The sequence below is a fragment of the Salvia hispanica genome, chromosome 5 (assembly GCF_023119035.1).
Source record: "Salvia hispanica cultivar TCC Black 2014 chromosome 5, UniMelb_Shisp_WGS_1.0, whole genome shotgun sequence".
NCBI lineage: Eukaryota > Viridiplantae > Streptophyta > Magnoliopsida > Lamiales > Lamiaceae > Salvia > Salvia hispanica.
The window spans coordinates 22,936,766-22,952,597 of NC_062969.1; the positions used below are offsets into that span (position 1 = coordinate 22,936,766).

Below are 15,832 nucleotides of genomic sequence, written 5' to 3' on the forward strand. Positions count from 1 at the left end.
AAAATCTTTTACATATCTAACAATCTAACAATATAAAAAACTAAACTGCAAACACACATCAACAATATATAATTAAAAATATATATAATTTAATAACGAAACACTATTAAGAATAAATATGAAAAAACTATTAAAAACTTATAATGAAAATAATCAAATGTTGAATAATATACTATGTATATAAGCACACACGTAAACTGACATTACAAAACTAATTAAAATAGTCATAAATATAAAAATATTAATTATACTCTCAATCTGTTAAATTTTATAATTGAATGATTACATAGAAAATTGTAAGATTGGCAGATTTTAGAAATATTTTTTCTTATATATTTATTTAATTATATATATTTTATTTGATTGCATTCTGAATATGTACTTTAATTAATTTTATACTCCTTATTTACTAATACCATTAGTACAAAATATAAAGAATGGGATGAGATGAGATGATATGAGGTGAGGTGAGTCCTCTTAGGATCTGAATATTTAAAATGTGATAAGATTAACTTTGAAATATATATCATAAATTGATTTATTATTTGATGCATAAATATTTTTCATGTAAATATTTAAATCATTTGACTGTATTTTGCATGATATATCTTCAATTAACTTATTATGGGATGTTTTATTACTTTGTATAATGCAAAGTATATCATCAATTGATTTATTATTTGATGCACAAATATTTTTCATGTAAATTTTGAGGGTTTAACTTTTGATAACTTTATTAGCCGATATAATCAAACAAAAAATGCTTCCATTCTCATCTTCTTCGCCAAATATGTATGTGGCTTTTTTTTTTCTGGACAACAAACATCTTCCTACTCAAGCTTTACTTGTCGGCCAGCTCAATCAGGTACTTCTCTCTCTTTCTATATTCAACAAACAAAGAAGCAATAGTGTAAATGAAATTTGCAACATTAGAAAAAAAACATACTACTCATTTGAGATTAGTGCTATAGTTCAACATAATAAACATAGATATTGTACAAAAATAGCAAAAAAAAAATGAAATAGGATACCTTTTGCAGAATGATTGGAGCTAGTTCAATCTCGACAATGAGTTGAAGTATTGTTGAAGTTGCCCCTAGCAAGAATGAATTTCCCTCAGTTCTTCAAGCTTCTTTGCATTTAAAATTGAAAAATAAATCATTTAAACTCTCTATATATTACTCCATTTTTTCAGAAAACATGGTTGTTTTTAGTTTAAGTTTTAATATGACCTGCTTAGTAAAAACAAACGAAGGAAGTTAGGATTCAACTAAAATATAAATACGTGGAATATAATATTGTACATTATTTTTGTAAAATGGAAAAATGACTATGACCATGAGACTAAAATATAAAGCAAATTTACATCACACAAACCTAAAAAACCTAAAGAATGTATAATTACCACTTCTCCTAATGAGATTTAAGATATTTGTTTATCAAAAGCTATAATTTAAGATTGCACTGGTGACACACTTCCTAGTCGAGCTTCATTTCATTACAATATAGTGATCATACACTAAAAACTCAACCCTTGAAACCTAAATCCTAATCCCCTCAACTTTAAAATATACTCATCATGACCAACAAATGAGCCAAATATCAATAAAATTCTCCCTCCGTCCCAGCTCAAAAATTTAGCATGGTACAAAATAATTTAAAAATTGAATAAATTCACAAATAATACCATACACTACTATTTTTGATGACAAATCTAAATATTAAAATTAAAGTATTTATATAAATATTAGAAATGTTTATAATAAAAATAACATTCACGTAAACATGTAGAAGTGAGTAGACAATTAAACTATAATTTATAGTATTTTAAATTGCTCATTTATAGACAATTTAAAATACTATAAATTATAGTTCAATTGTCTATTGTACTACAATAATATACTAAGATTATCAAATTGATAATTTTGTAGGAGTATTCATTTAAATATTTAAAATTAAATTACTATTACAATTAGAAATACTGGAATAAAATTCATGAACTGTAGTAGGTAGTATTCTAACTATAGTACAAATTTACAAATGAACAACAATAAGTATAATAGAAATTACAATGAAAATAATAAAACAAATCGAACTATGAGTTGAGTCGAGGAAAACCTTTTTTTCGGCCCGCAAGACAAATTACTTCCAGCTATTTGCTCTCGGATTGACATATTGTTCCCATAGATAAAAGAACTTCCTCCTAATATGTAGAAACATCTCAAACTGTTAGACACTGATGAACTTTATGAAGCTTCGGGAATTAAGCAATATAATGCTTCCAAAATGCACACTAAAATATAGAAAACTTTAGAAAGGAGGAAGAATGCTATTGTTCATGTGTAATCCATCAACAAATCAATGCTTTTTATAGGTACAAAATCAGAATGTGAGAGGTTATGCAATTAAGTCGCCTTAAATCACAAAGTTAAAGCAATGAATGTTACAAGAAATGAAAAGCCAAATAAATATCTCTCCATTATCATCCTCCACTACTCAAGCCATTATTCTCGTAAGAGATCTCTCTTTTTATTTTATTTTTTCTTAATTTCTTTGCACAATTAGTTAGATATAATTTAACGTACGGGACTTGATATGCATGATTGAATTGAAACAAAACATCAGGGATGGATCATAATATTAAATTATTTCAACCACGCATTAAATCCAATAATATTTAAATTAAATTACTACTATTAAATTATTCAAAGCCATAGTTTCATAATAGTATTGCTAAATAGATTGTTTTTTTTTACCATGTATCATGTATGTACGATATACTATGTTTTATCGGGCAGTAATATTTACTATAGTGAAAATGGCTTGTTAAATAGATAACCGTCCAATTATATAGTATATGACACGAGGAATGATATGCTACATACTGACAAACTTGTATTTAAGTGTCATGATTGGTGTGTTGATATGCTTAATTGTCGAGTTTTGTGCTCAAAATGGTTATTTCCAGCCAATTACTATATGTTTTGGAGTTCACGTGTTTGTTGAGTGTTTTAGGCAAAATAGGCAAAAATTGGGGTGAAACAGGCTCGCCCGACCGGGTGAGGTTTTGTGCAGAAATGCCACCCGGCCGGGTGGCGTTTAGAAGCCTTGGAGAGTCCAGAGAGCTCGGAAGAAGTCCCACCCGGCCGGGTGATTTTCCAGTACAACAATTGTACCCGGCCGGGTGGCGTAATTTGTCCTACGAGACTCCAGAGAGTACCGAAGAAGTCCCACCCGGCCGGGTGATTTTCCAGTACAATAATTCAACCCGGTCGGCTACGTATTTCTGGCAATTTTCTATTTGGAAACGCGATTTTTTGGAAGAGGGGAATAAGAAAGAAAAGCTAAGGCAACTCTACTCATTCTCTACCGCCGTAAAACACACACTCTATCTCTCTCAAGCACTCTTGGAAGAAGATTGAAGATTCAAGCTTCAATTCCTCCGCCAATTGTACTCTGAATCATGTTTTCCATTGTTTTCTTTAGTTTAGACTTGTTTTCTTCCATGAATATGAGTAGCTAAACTTCCTTTATGTAAAATTCTTGGTGAAGATGTATTGATTCATAGTTTTAATCCAATTGACTTCGTTTTTATCTAGCTCTTGTAATTGTTTGGTTTATTCCTGTGCTTTTTCCTGTCAATTGCTTGATCACCAATTGGTAGTTGAAGAGTGGTCGAAGAGTAAGCGAGATGTGTTTGAAATAAAATCCCCCGATCTAGAGAATCCACTAGACACCGGGTCTAGGAACTCAGAGAATCCTTGGGTAACCTGTCGTTGGGCACACAATCGCTTCCTTCGCCCTTCAAAACCCTCAACCCGTTATAGCTAAAAAGATTAGTATAGGGAAGCAGGGATCGAATCCACAGAGACGGATGTGTAAGAAAACATGTTCAAAGACCTGGAAGCTATTTTTGGCTGCTGCCACACAATTTTTGGGGTTGAGCTTTAATTCCTAGACTGCGTAAATGAAATAGTTTATTCTAACAGCAAGATCTAGGCAAGGACATGTATAATGACTAAAAGTATCTGAAATGACTACTTGACTGGGTAAACAGCTTCCTAAGCTAACCTAGACATGGGAAAAGAGAAACGTGGGGACCATTTCCTAAAACGGTATAGTACGACTGGAAAAGCTGCAAATTAACTAACCTAAGGACTAACTAACAACAACATCATCTTCTCTAATTTTTATCACGAACAACCGGAGAAAAACAAAGCAACAAAGATCGAAACAGGGCTGACGAATTTAAACAGACGAACACAAAGAACGACTAAAACTAACACAGACCCATGACTACTAGACGAGGCAAGCAAGTAAATAGAATTTAAAACATCATAACCATGCAAATGCGAACAGATCTACACGTCGGATGCTTCATCCACTCTGGATCCAAGCCATCCACAACAATCAAACAGCATTTCCATATCCGATTTTCACCGATTCAACTAGATTCAACCGATCAACCACAATCTCCAAGCAATTCAAACTCCAAACTCAAATCAACCAACAATATCCACCAAAGCAAACAAATAAAAAAGACAATATCATAACTGAAACCAAATTAGAAATATCCATAGCAAAATACGCAGTATCCAACGGAACAATAACAAGCATAACCGAGCTTCGAACAACGAAGACTCGGGGAAATACAGAATGTAAAGCGAAAAGCAGTAAAGGATTGTATCTTCGCCTCCGTAGAGACGGTGTTACACCGTAGCTAGATCCGAAAGTGAACTCCCCAGAATGATTCCCCTCAAGTGTGTATAGAGAAAAGTGGAAAAACTAAGCTAAGAGCCGAAAATGAAAAGAGAGAGGTATATGCTTCATGTTTATCGCGTGCTCTTATTTATAGTGGATAGAGCTTCTAGACTGTTCCTGTGATTCCCATTTTGCCCTCCAATCGGATGCTCCTCAGTCTAGTAACTCCTCCTTCTTCCGCTCACTTTGTCCGCCAGCTTCTTCTTTCAGGCTATCTTCGTCTTCTTCCTAGGGCTGGCAATTTCTCTACACACCTGGCTTATAAAACCTTGTTAGACCCAGAAAATCACAAATTTTATCCCTATAACCAATGCATTAAATTAGCCTTATCAGTAGTGTTAGGGTTTCTTAGAGTAATCGGGAGGTGAAATAATTAATCTTGAAAGAGGAATAATTCACACTTTTATTCAATAAAACTCGGGAGAGTTGAGATTCTGAGTGGGGTCATTAATCTAATCGATCTGTTGGGAGTTGAGTCTAAGAATTAGAAGGGGACTTCAATTGTTACACTTAATCTGCGGATTTCTCACCTTGGGAAAGGGTTAAATTCATATTTGTGATTGATTCAGCAATTCTAGATACTTTAAATGGTAATTTAATTTCAATTGGGTTAGGCTATGAGTTGTGCATCGGATCCTTGAATTATGCATATTTCTCCATCTCTATTTGCAACTTGCTTCTTTGTTCAAAGTGTTTTATTTCAATCTCTGAATTTATATGCTTTCAGTAGCTGTTAGTTTCAAAACCAAAATTGATCGTCTGGATAGTAGTCGAAATTGGTTCGTGGTACTTAGGTTTACACTTAATTGTTTCTGTGGGATAGGATATACTCTTGCTTGCTATTTGCTACAATAACACTGTACACTTGCAGGTATTATTTGGGTAAAATAAAGTTGAGTCACGTACCTTATGTGGGCTCCTTATGTGAGCACCACTCTCGTTTGACACACGTTTAGCGTCGTTCGTTTTGATTTATCTATTTAGTTTAATTCTAATACATTAAAAAATGTTATTGCAATTTTTAATTTCACAAAATTCATAAAAATCAAAGCTTGATTTATTGTTTTATTCATTTATTTGAAATTATAGAGAAATCGAGCTTTGATTTTTATGAGTTTTGTGAATTAAAAATTGTAATAACATTTTTTAATGTATTAGAGTAAAACCAAATAGATATATCGAAACGAACAATGCTAAATGTGTGTCAAACGAGAGTGGTGCTCATATAAGGAGCCCACATAAGGTATCTAGCATATCATTTCTCTATGATCATGATTGTAATTAATTAATCAATTTAATAATTTTTGTTTATTGCATTTACATCCTTTTCATAAAATAGTTATACAAAAATTCCCAAAACTTCCCTTTTATATATTTATAGATAGATAGATAGGTACACAACGAGACCCCTGTTTGACTAGCGGCAAACAATACGGATTCAAGACATGACATATACACAATTTTTAATTAAAACTTGATGTTTGTCATGTGATTTCCATATGGTTACTGTGATTATATTTTTCAGTTTTGGTTGTCCAAAATGGGGTGGAGCTTTTAATTCCTAAAACTAAAAAATTGGTACAATTTAATAATCGTAGTGAAGTATTAAAATCGCATGAACTAAATAATTAACAACTAAACAGTCTCTCTTTGGAGAATATATTTGTGTTCTCTAAAATTGGATACTAAAGGATTGGGCAATAGACACTTATTATGTACAATATTAAGTCCTATAATAATGGGAAAAGTCGATTTTTTTTTGAGGAATATATATGTGATTTTTCGCTAAAATTAGATGATAAAATATATTTTACCGTAATTAGTAAAACTATTACTCTCCAATAAAAATTTGAAAGTTCGAATATGTTAGAATTACCATTTCAAGGTAATGTTAACTTAAAAAGATTAGAATTGTAAGCTATTTTTTTCCTATAAAAAAATAGGACTAGTTTTATTTCTCTTGTAATACAGTAAGATTTTTAATTTACTTTTTATCCCTAAATTTTATTCTTCGTAGCATAAAAACGCCTCTCCAAACCCTAATTTCATCATCACCACCGCAATTCGATCCAGTCTACTCAAAACCCAAATTCCAACACCACCGGATGAAGAAGAAGAAGCAAATTCCCGCCGGCGGGCTCGACAGCGACCTCGCCTCGACGATTCATTCTCAGAGTGAGTTCTTCGATCATTTAATCGAGCTTATTCCGTCCAGATTCTACATATCCGCCGACGACGATTCGAAGCCATGGTACCAGGGGCTATCCAAGGCGGCGAAGGCCTCGCTGAGGCTCAAGACGAAGGAGAATCTCAAGCTCGCGCGGCGCAACCGCTTTGACCCCGACGCGGAGCCCTCCTCAGCCGTTAAACACCTCCAGCAGCGGGAGGACGGCGATTCTCCGTCTAAGGAGATCGATTTGGGAGATAGCGAGAAGAAATCGGTTACTTATGAAGAGCTGAGAGAAAAGCTGCGGCGGAAAATCGAAGCGCTGAAAGGAAACCGCGGAGAGAAGAGATTCGATGAGAGGAAGATGAGGAACGAGTGGAATAAGAGGAGCAGAGACGGGGAGGGGAGAGAAAATGTTGGTGCGGATAATGATGATGATGGTGATGATGATGGAGAGGAGATTATTGAGTATGGGAAGGTGAAATTGGGGGATGAAGGCGAGGGAAGGAATTCGAACAAGAAGAGGAAGTTATCGAAGGCGCAGGAGCTGGAGAGGGCGAAGAAGAAGAAGGAGGTGATGAGGGAGAATCCGAGCCTTGCGGAGAAGGAGACGTGGAAGGCTGCGGTGAGCAGGGCGATGGGGGTGAAGGTGCACGATGATGCCAAGCTAATCAAGGGGAGCATGAAGAGGGAGAAGAAGAGGAAGGAGAAGAATGCGGAGAAGTGGAAGGAGAGGGTGGGGACTGTGGAGAAGATGAAGGGGGAGAGGCAGAAGAAGAGGAGAGACAATATTGTGGGGAGGATCAATGATAAGAAGGCGAGGAAGATTGCCAAGAGGGAGAAGAAGTTGATGAGACCCGGCTTCGAGGGCAGGAAGGAGGGATTCATTACTAAGGAGTGAGATTTGTTGACTGTTTTTTATCTTTGGAACTCTGTCTTTTGATTTGAAGTATCCATAGTGTTGGTTTTGAGTTTTGCATCCATGGCTATGATATTTCACATTTTAATATGAATGCATCGATTGGTTGAGAATCGATATAGTATGTTCATTGCTTCATCCTTCCTCCGTTTAAGCACTATTATATTCTAGCATTGCTGCATTTGATATTGGAGGTTTGTGTTTTTATGGAAGTGGTGTAGGGTTCTTGATCTATCATATGCTTCCTTTAGAACTTGAATTTGTCCATATGAAGTATTCAGCATTTAAAATTTGAGCTGAGATATTCCTCATTATTCTGCATCCATGGCCTTGATGTTTCAAATTTGATTCTAGTGAGTGATTGGTTGAGTATGAATGGTGTTGGATTATATTCAATATTTAGCTGGAAAGCTTGTGATTGAATTTATTGGAGTGAGAATTAGTAAGGTGCCACTTGCTTTATGTGATGCTCATTCCTTCATCCTTCCCCTAGTTAAGCAGTGCTTTTGAAGTTGTGTAGAGTTCTTTGAGGCCCATTTAGATGTCTTCGTCACTAAAAACTGAAGCTTTATCATTCAATTTTGAGTTAATGAGATATTGCTCATTACTGATTGGATTAGTGTGGTTGCTGTTGGATTAGTTTCATGGTTTAGTTAGACAGTATACAATTGAGTAGAACTGCTTTGACAATACTTGGGTCTTTTTTATGTGGACTGAGACTAATTGAAGTGCATTGCTTTGTGTAATGTTCGTTCCTTTCACCCTCCCTCGTGCGTGAGCAGTTCTTGCATATGCTTTCATTTGATATTGCTGGTCTGTGTTCATGGAACTGGGTTGGGGGTTCTTGTTCTGATCAGGCCCTTAGCGATAGCCAGAGTTTCGTAGTGCCTGTTCAAAACTGCACTGATGTGGAAAAAACACAAAATTTTTCTTTCTTGCCTCAGCACCAGATGCTGATTGATGCAATTTGTCTTCTCATTCTGCTTATATTGATTATCTCACTCAATTATAACATCTGAGTTCTGTCTGGGAAATAGAAGTTGATTTTGTTGTGATGAGGAAAATTGAAATTCTTGCAACAAGCCAACAACCAAAATAGTTAGAGATTTATACAATACTAGCCCCAATCCTCTGCTCCCTAACCCTACAAGAGCTTCCCCAGCTCTGGTACATTCTCTTCTTGGTCGTACGAATGCTATTGCGACTGTTGTATTTACTGCGATTTTTCTGCTGAATATCGTAGTCCATTTGCTGCTTAAAATGCGGGAACATGACTGAGATTGACGACGACAGCAAGCCATCTGCCAGAACAAAGTGTCTCTGCTGTACATTTTCACTAACTGAGATCCAATCTGCCACGAACAACTTTAAGAGCGGATCTATCGCTGGAAAGGGTGGATTTTTTGGTATTGTCTATAAAGGGTTTATGGATAACGGGAGAGAGATTGTGGCCATAAAGCGAGCAAAACCAGACTCCAAGCAAGGGGAGCTTCAGTTTTGGACCGAGGTGGAAACTCTTTCCGAGCTTCGACATGTGAATCTTGTTTCTCTTATCGGATACTGCAGACTGCAGTGGTTTATGAGTATATGCCCAATGGGACATTGGCTGACCATCTGTACTGTACAAACTAGCCAGGAAAAATCTTGATTTTTATCCTCTGTCTTGGAAGGAACGACTTAAGATCTGCATTGGAGCCATTCGGGCACTGGCCAGGGGATCATACATCGTCATGTGAATCTTCAGCCCTTCCTAAAATTATTGGAGATTGAATGATGGAAGGGGTTGAAATAAATTTTTTCATGAAAAATTTGCAGAGGCAAATGAAGAAAATAGCTGCCATGGTTTTGGGAGGAAGATGACCCAACTCCAAGACATAAATAGTGTACATAATAAAAATTTTGTGTGTTAGATGGAGAAAGAAAATAGTAGTATATTTATATTAATGTGAGAGAGAGTTTTTTCTAAAAATAAAATGTGAAATTTTTTGTGGAACAAACTAAAAAGAAAAGTATGACATCTATTATAAGACGAAGTATTTAAACAGGTGATATAATTACATTTTTACTTTGATTATAGTATTCTTTAACTAAACAGGCATATAAAACGTTTAATTATTTTTCACACTTTTTTCTTTATTTTTGTTATAGTGATTTTATTTTGTAAATTCAAGTTTTAACTTTTATTTATTTATTTTTTTCTTTTCAGTTCAATTATGCAAATATTTATGTTTTAACAAATTCTAATATTTACAGTATTAGTATATACTAAGCATAAAAATATAAAAGAAAATATGGAGTGAATGTTAGAATTTTGTGATTTAAGTTTAAGAAGTTTGGGGGGTGGATCCTCTGCTGTGATAAATAACACAGCAGAAGATGCTGTGCATGAAACGCACAGAATCACGAATGAAACGCAGACCAACGCTTTTTACTCCTTTTTATCTATAATTGCTTCAAGTAAAACTAATTCAAATCACCCCACCGCCTGGCCACTTTCTCACATATAATAATGCTAATATATTTAACAAATAGCATAATCATTGTATGAAATTCCGCTTTCAGGTGTATGGATTACAAATTTGTTATGTTATCATGATTTACTCTCGCGTTATATATATCAATATATATAATATAACATTATGGGAGATAAAATAATGGAGATTTTCACAATAATTTAGTCATTAACCTTCGTATATTTTGACATAAAATAATCATATCTTAATTTCTATAGATCAACTTTGAATTATAAATTTTTTACTTAATAAATATATTAATGGTTTTTATGCTGAATAAAATTCCAACACCTGAAATCATATTTTTAAATGATAATATATTTTTATATTCAATAATATACTTAGTTTAATAACAATGACACCGTTACTATATATATCAATACTGTAAATCATTTAAGTAATCAGTGCCAAAAGAATATTACACAACTTAAATGTAAATGTATTTACAATACAAATTTGTTTGTAAAAGTAATAGGAGTAATCAGTAACAAAATACTATCTTAGCACCAATTTTTATGTAAATTATATTTTTATATTAGTATATGTATTTATGGGAGAGAGTGGCCGACCTTATATTTATATTATTATTATATGTGAGAAAGTGGCCATGCGGTGGTGGTGATTTGAATTAGTCTTACTTCAAGCAATTAAAGATAAAAAGGAGTAAAAAGCGTGGGTCTGCGTTTCTTTCGTGATATTGTGCGTTTTATGCACAGCATCCTCTGCTGTGTTATTTACCACAGCAGAGGATGCATGTTTGGGTTAGAGTCGATAATGCTAGGATTAGAGTTTGACGTGTTCAACTTCCAAGGATTTGTGCTGTATTGGAAATGAAAAAAAAAAAAATTATTCGGAGGCTTTGTTCATGGACAAAAAGCTGGTGTCTCCCACGACAGATGACACTCCAAGCGAGATATCAGAATTTGGATTGGAGATTAAGCCAGAAATTGATGTTCATTTCTACTTCGCTACAGAATCCAAGACTAATGCTCCGGATTTCTTAAGAGAATGGGAGAGAAGAAGAGTGTTTCATTTCTTTGGCTTTAGTAGTACTCCATCCGTCACATTCCATTCCAGCACGGGTTTAATAAATGTTAAAAAAAGTAGGTGGAAGAAAGTTGGTGGGATATGAGTCACACCTATACATATTAGTTTTAAATAATATGTGAGTAAAATAAGTCGGTGGAATATGGGGCCTCTTTACTACTTATAATAATTATAAATCGGGACTCCTATTTGCGGATGGACTAAAATGGAAAAATAAGACTCTTATTCACATACGGAGGGAGTATTTACTTTGTTTGGTTATATATTTTGTATGCTTTTTTTCAAAGTTAAATAAATACTAGTACTAGTAGAAACTTAAAAGGCCATGTATATTCTGGCAGCTTCTTAGTTTTGCTAGATGTTGTCTGATAGTTACCTTCTTTTCTTGTTTTTGCCTTTTGTTTGTGTAGTTTTGAAAGTCTTTTAAGTTATAAATAAAAATAGGGATATTGATATCTAATATCATGGAATTTTTGAAAAGTTGAAGTTTTTTATGAACTTTGAAATTTTCAAATAATATCAAGAATTTTATCCTAAGTTTGTTATTTTCCATTAATGAAAAAATTCCGGCAAATAATATCACGAAACAATTTTTTTTTGTAATTTCTCGACAACAACATGAGAGTTAATTGTCCAAAAAAAATCATGAAATTTGGCTAAAATCTAATTTGTCTCGCACCTTTTATAATTTGAATGACTAAGACCATCTCCAACAGTACTGGAAAACCTAAAATGCAGTAGAAAAACACCTCCAATGGTACTGCAAAACCAATCCCATTATAGGTTTTTGAAAAAAAAAATACCTAACTTTAGGTTTGCACTAAAAGTATACCAAAAAACTTTTTGTAGTTTGAGTTATTGCATTCAAGTTCAAATCAATTTATATTTATCAAAATAGAAGAAGAGAAGGTAGAAAATTTTAAATACAGAGATTGAAAAATTTACATACACATTTCAGCGGCGTGAGGAAGAAGAAGTTTGAAGTAATAACCTAATCCAATTTTATTTATATTTGATTGTGGGCTGGCCCATATTATTATTATATTATTCAACATAATTAAAAAAAATCTATTATTTTAAGAGCCGTTACTTTTCAATACAGAATCAAAATGTGAGTTTAGATGGATTAAAAACTTACCGGTGCATATAAATATTTTTATATAGTATTTTTATTGTATTTAAATTTTTTGAATATTATAATTTATTATTTAATAAATAATAGATTTCATATTTAGTTATATTAATTAATAAATCTTAATATATTATACTTATTTAATTTAGGATATTTTCACAGTGTCATGGGTTAGTGCGTAATTTTAGATAAAATATATAGGTAAGATTGAAAAGTATAAAAAGTTAGTGGGTGAGGAATATTTTTTTATGTTTGAGTTTAGTGTAAATGGTTGGAGTAAAATCAATATTTAGTATGACATTTACACTAAAATAGGTTTGAGTTTAGTGTAATGGTTGGAGATGCTCTAATTATGAAGTTTCAAAAATACTCGTTTGTCTAATGATAATTTATTTGGACAAATTCGATGCTGAATTAATATAGACATGTAAAATTTGGTGTTACTGATAAATAATGACGTAAATGTGTAATAATATGATAGCGCAGGTTGTTAAACAACACCGTCTTAAGCATAAATTTTGGTGTTACCTATAAATAATGACTTAGATGGAACGATACCAATTTTTTAAAACTATAATTTGTTATTAAAACTTTTAAAAGGAGCGAGACGAATTTCCAAATTTTATAATTTAATTGACAAAATCCTGAGTATTTTTAATTACTTAATTCACGTGCCATACACATTGCTCATATTTAAATTAACTTTATCAAGATCTTAATGAATACTATTTTCATATAAATACAAGGATAATAAAGTACATAACAAAATATAAGTTCAATTAAAAATAAAATATAAAGTTTAATTACCATTTAACCCTCGTTATGGCATTGCTATTATATCTCTAAAACATTTTGGTTTTAATTATATCTTCGCACACACCGAAATTTTTCGCATGATCGATTGCAGCTAGCAATTTTAGAAAACGATGTCGAAATAATGTATGTTACAATATTGATAATCAAGCATGTGATGGTTAATTTTGGTCAAATTTAGTAAGCTTGTTAATCATATAACTCCAGAAATTTCACTATCACACGACATGCGATACGATAATAATTTTTATTTCAATCCTCTACAGTAGCTTTTTGTGTACACATTCAAATTATTATTTTTAACTACAAAAAAGTACCGTGCAGAATACTGACAAATTTTTTAAATGCAATTATCTTTGGGAAGCCTAGTTGGTGAGTGCAATTTTTAGCCATATATTTGGTCTGCCGGCGTGTCCTAAATCGATATAATTACTCCAAATATCATTTATAGCCATTTGCCGTGCTAATAAGTTGGACTTGCTAAAATAAGATGATTATATACTGTTCGTTTTGAATTAAGTTAGGTTCTCGCAGTTTTGTTCTTAAGACACTTTCCACAGGATCTCATACTAATAAAATTGTGGTATTATTTATACTATATTGTATTACAACATATGTTAAATTAATGTTTTGTAGTATATAATTTTCAAATAAGTATATTTGTTATAATTTGACTTATTTTACTGCATGCTTTACATTTAAATGAAGCTTAGAAATATTTTGTCATCATCTACATAAAAAATAAAAATAAGAGTGTTATTTGCACAATAGGCCCAACAAATATAAAATTTTAATACTCCACTATGTAGGAATACGAATAGATGGGCTTTAAAACTTTCCAACTCACATTTAAGCTAACGGCTTCGGCCCATTGAATAATATACATATATATATATCCACGTTTTCGACAAACCCTAATTTAAATTGGCGAGAGCTGCCTCAGGAATCTTGAATCCATTACAAATCCCAACTCACCATTCACTATACAACTGAGCTAATCCATTTTTATTTCTGTTCTTGTTTTTGTCGTTGAATATCGCCTATGTTATGTTGTGTATTAGATTCCCCCAATTTTCTTAGATTCTGGTGCCGATCGCCTTAGTGTTTCAAATCATTTCTTCAATCCGTCGCCTCCAATTTACTAAATTTGTTGGTTTTTCGATGTTTTCCCCAAATTTGAGGGGTGATGATGACAAGAATGTTGGCAAGAGCTGCGACGACATTTATGCGCATCACACGGTTTATACCGTGGTGTTGTTGTTGCTATGATGAATGTGCCAATATGCTAATCTGAGGCCTTGTTTTAATCTTTTAACGCCGATATGCTAATTTCGTTTTTTTTATAAAAATATTTCAATCAGAATTATTTTATTTTATTTTATTTCAATCAATATTTATACTTTTCACAATGCTAGAAAATCCCCCAATTGTTTTAGAAACATATTTTACATCTTGCTTGGATGATAAAATCTACCATGAATAACGAAACTTACATTTTGAAATAAGTCAAAATAACGTGCATTTGTTGTAATTTAGTTTGTTCTGGGATTTCAATAAAGTGAAAATAGCGTGCATTTGATTGTACATTTTTTCAGTCGCATGTTTTTTCTTTAACTCGTAAAAAGCCCATGACCTTAATGGGCCTTAAATATTGATGTTTAAACATCCAACAACGTTAAAATTTAACACAAACCAAAGCATAGAACAAAATTTCGAGTTAATTAACACATCTATAACTATATAAAGTGGCAGCAGATAAATTAACAAAAATGCCATTGAAATGTTATTTGAGCGAGAAAATCATTCATTGGCCAAAGAAAAGGTAAATATTATTGGATAAAAATTTGGTGCATCAAAACGGTGGCTTTTCAGAGAAGATTAAATATAGTACATAATCAATAGCTTTTGATAGAAGTTTTACATCTCTATAAAAGTAAGTACTACTAACATTTACAAGTTCTATATGAATTACGGAGTACACAAAAAAATAGCAAAAAAAGCACATCAGTCATCACCGTGAGGCTAGCAAAGCAGGTGCAGGCGAGAGGGACAGCAGCGAAGCTGCGCGGTGGAGCAGTGTAGAAGGAACTGGCGAGGCAGGAGGCACGATGACGAGGCTGTGACGAAGGAGCGCGGGCGAGGTTCAATAAAATGCAACACAATAGAAGCAAATCTGCTCCTCGCCAGATCGGAGGTCGGTCGAACGGCGGCGACACTGCTGGAGAAAGATGAGTTAGATTGTGATGATCAGAGGGTTTTCGATTTGGGGAGAGAAGAAAGCGTGGGAGAGAGAAATCGAAGCTGGTGGCGGGGAGAGAAGAAAGAGAAGATTGGCGGACGGGGGAGGAGCTGAACCGTTTGCCAACGGCGATGACGGCGGAGTGAGATTGAGCGAGATTTTGATTTTGGGGATTGTGGAGGACCAATGGAGATGAATAGGCGCATGTATATATTTGTATGTATATTGGGCTAAAAAGTGA

At 33.4% G+C, this 15,832-nt stretch overlaps 1 protein-coding gene across 1 annotated transcript; it reads left to right on the forward strand.

Moving 5' to 3' along the window:
• Window positions 1-6,792: 6,792 nt before the first annotated feature.
• On the forward strand, window positions 6,793-7,964 carry LOC125190696 (ribosomal RNA-processing protein 14). The gene has a single exon (XM_048088065.1). It carries the CDS (start codon window positions 6,867-6,869, stop codon window positions 7,827-7,829), a length of 963 nt encoding a protein of 320 aa, XP_047944022.1. The 5' UTR covers window positions 6,793-6,866; the 3' UTR covers window positions 7,830-7,964.
• Window positions 7,965-15,832: the final 7,868 nt, after the last annotated feature.

Excerpts from the sequence above, each read along its gene's own strand:
- LOC125190696 (XM_048088065.1), top strand. The coding sequence starts at position 6,867 with ATGAAGAAGAAGAAGCAAATTCCCGCCGGCGGGCTCGACAGCGACCTC.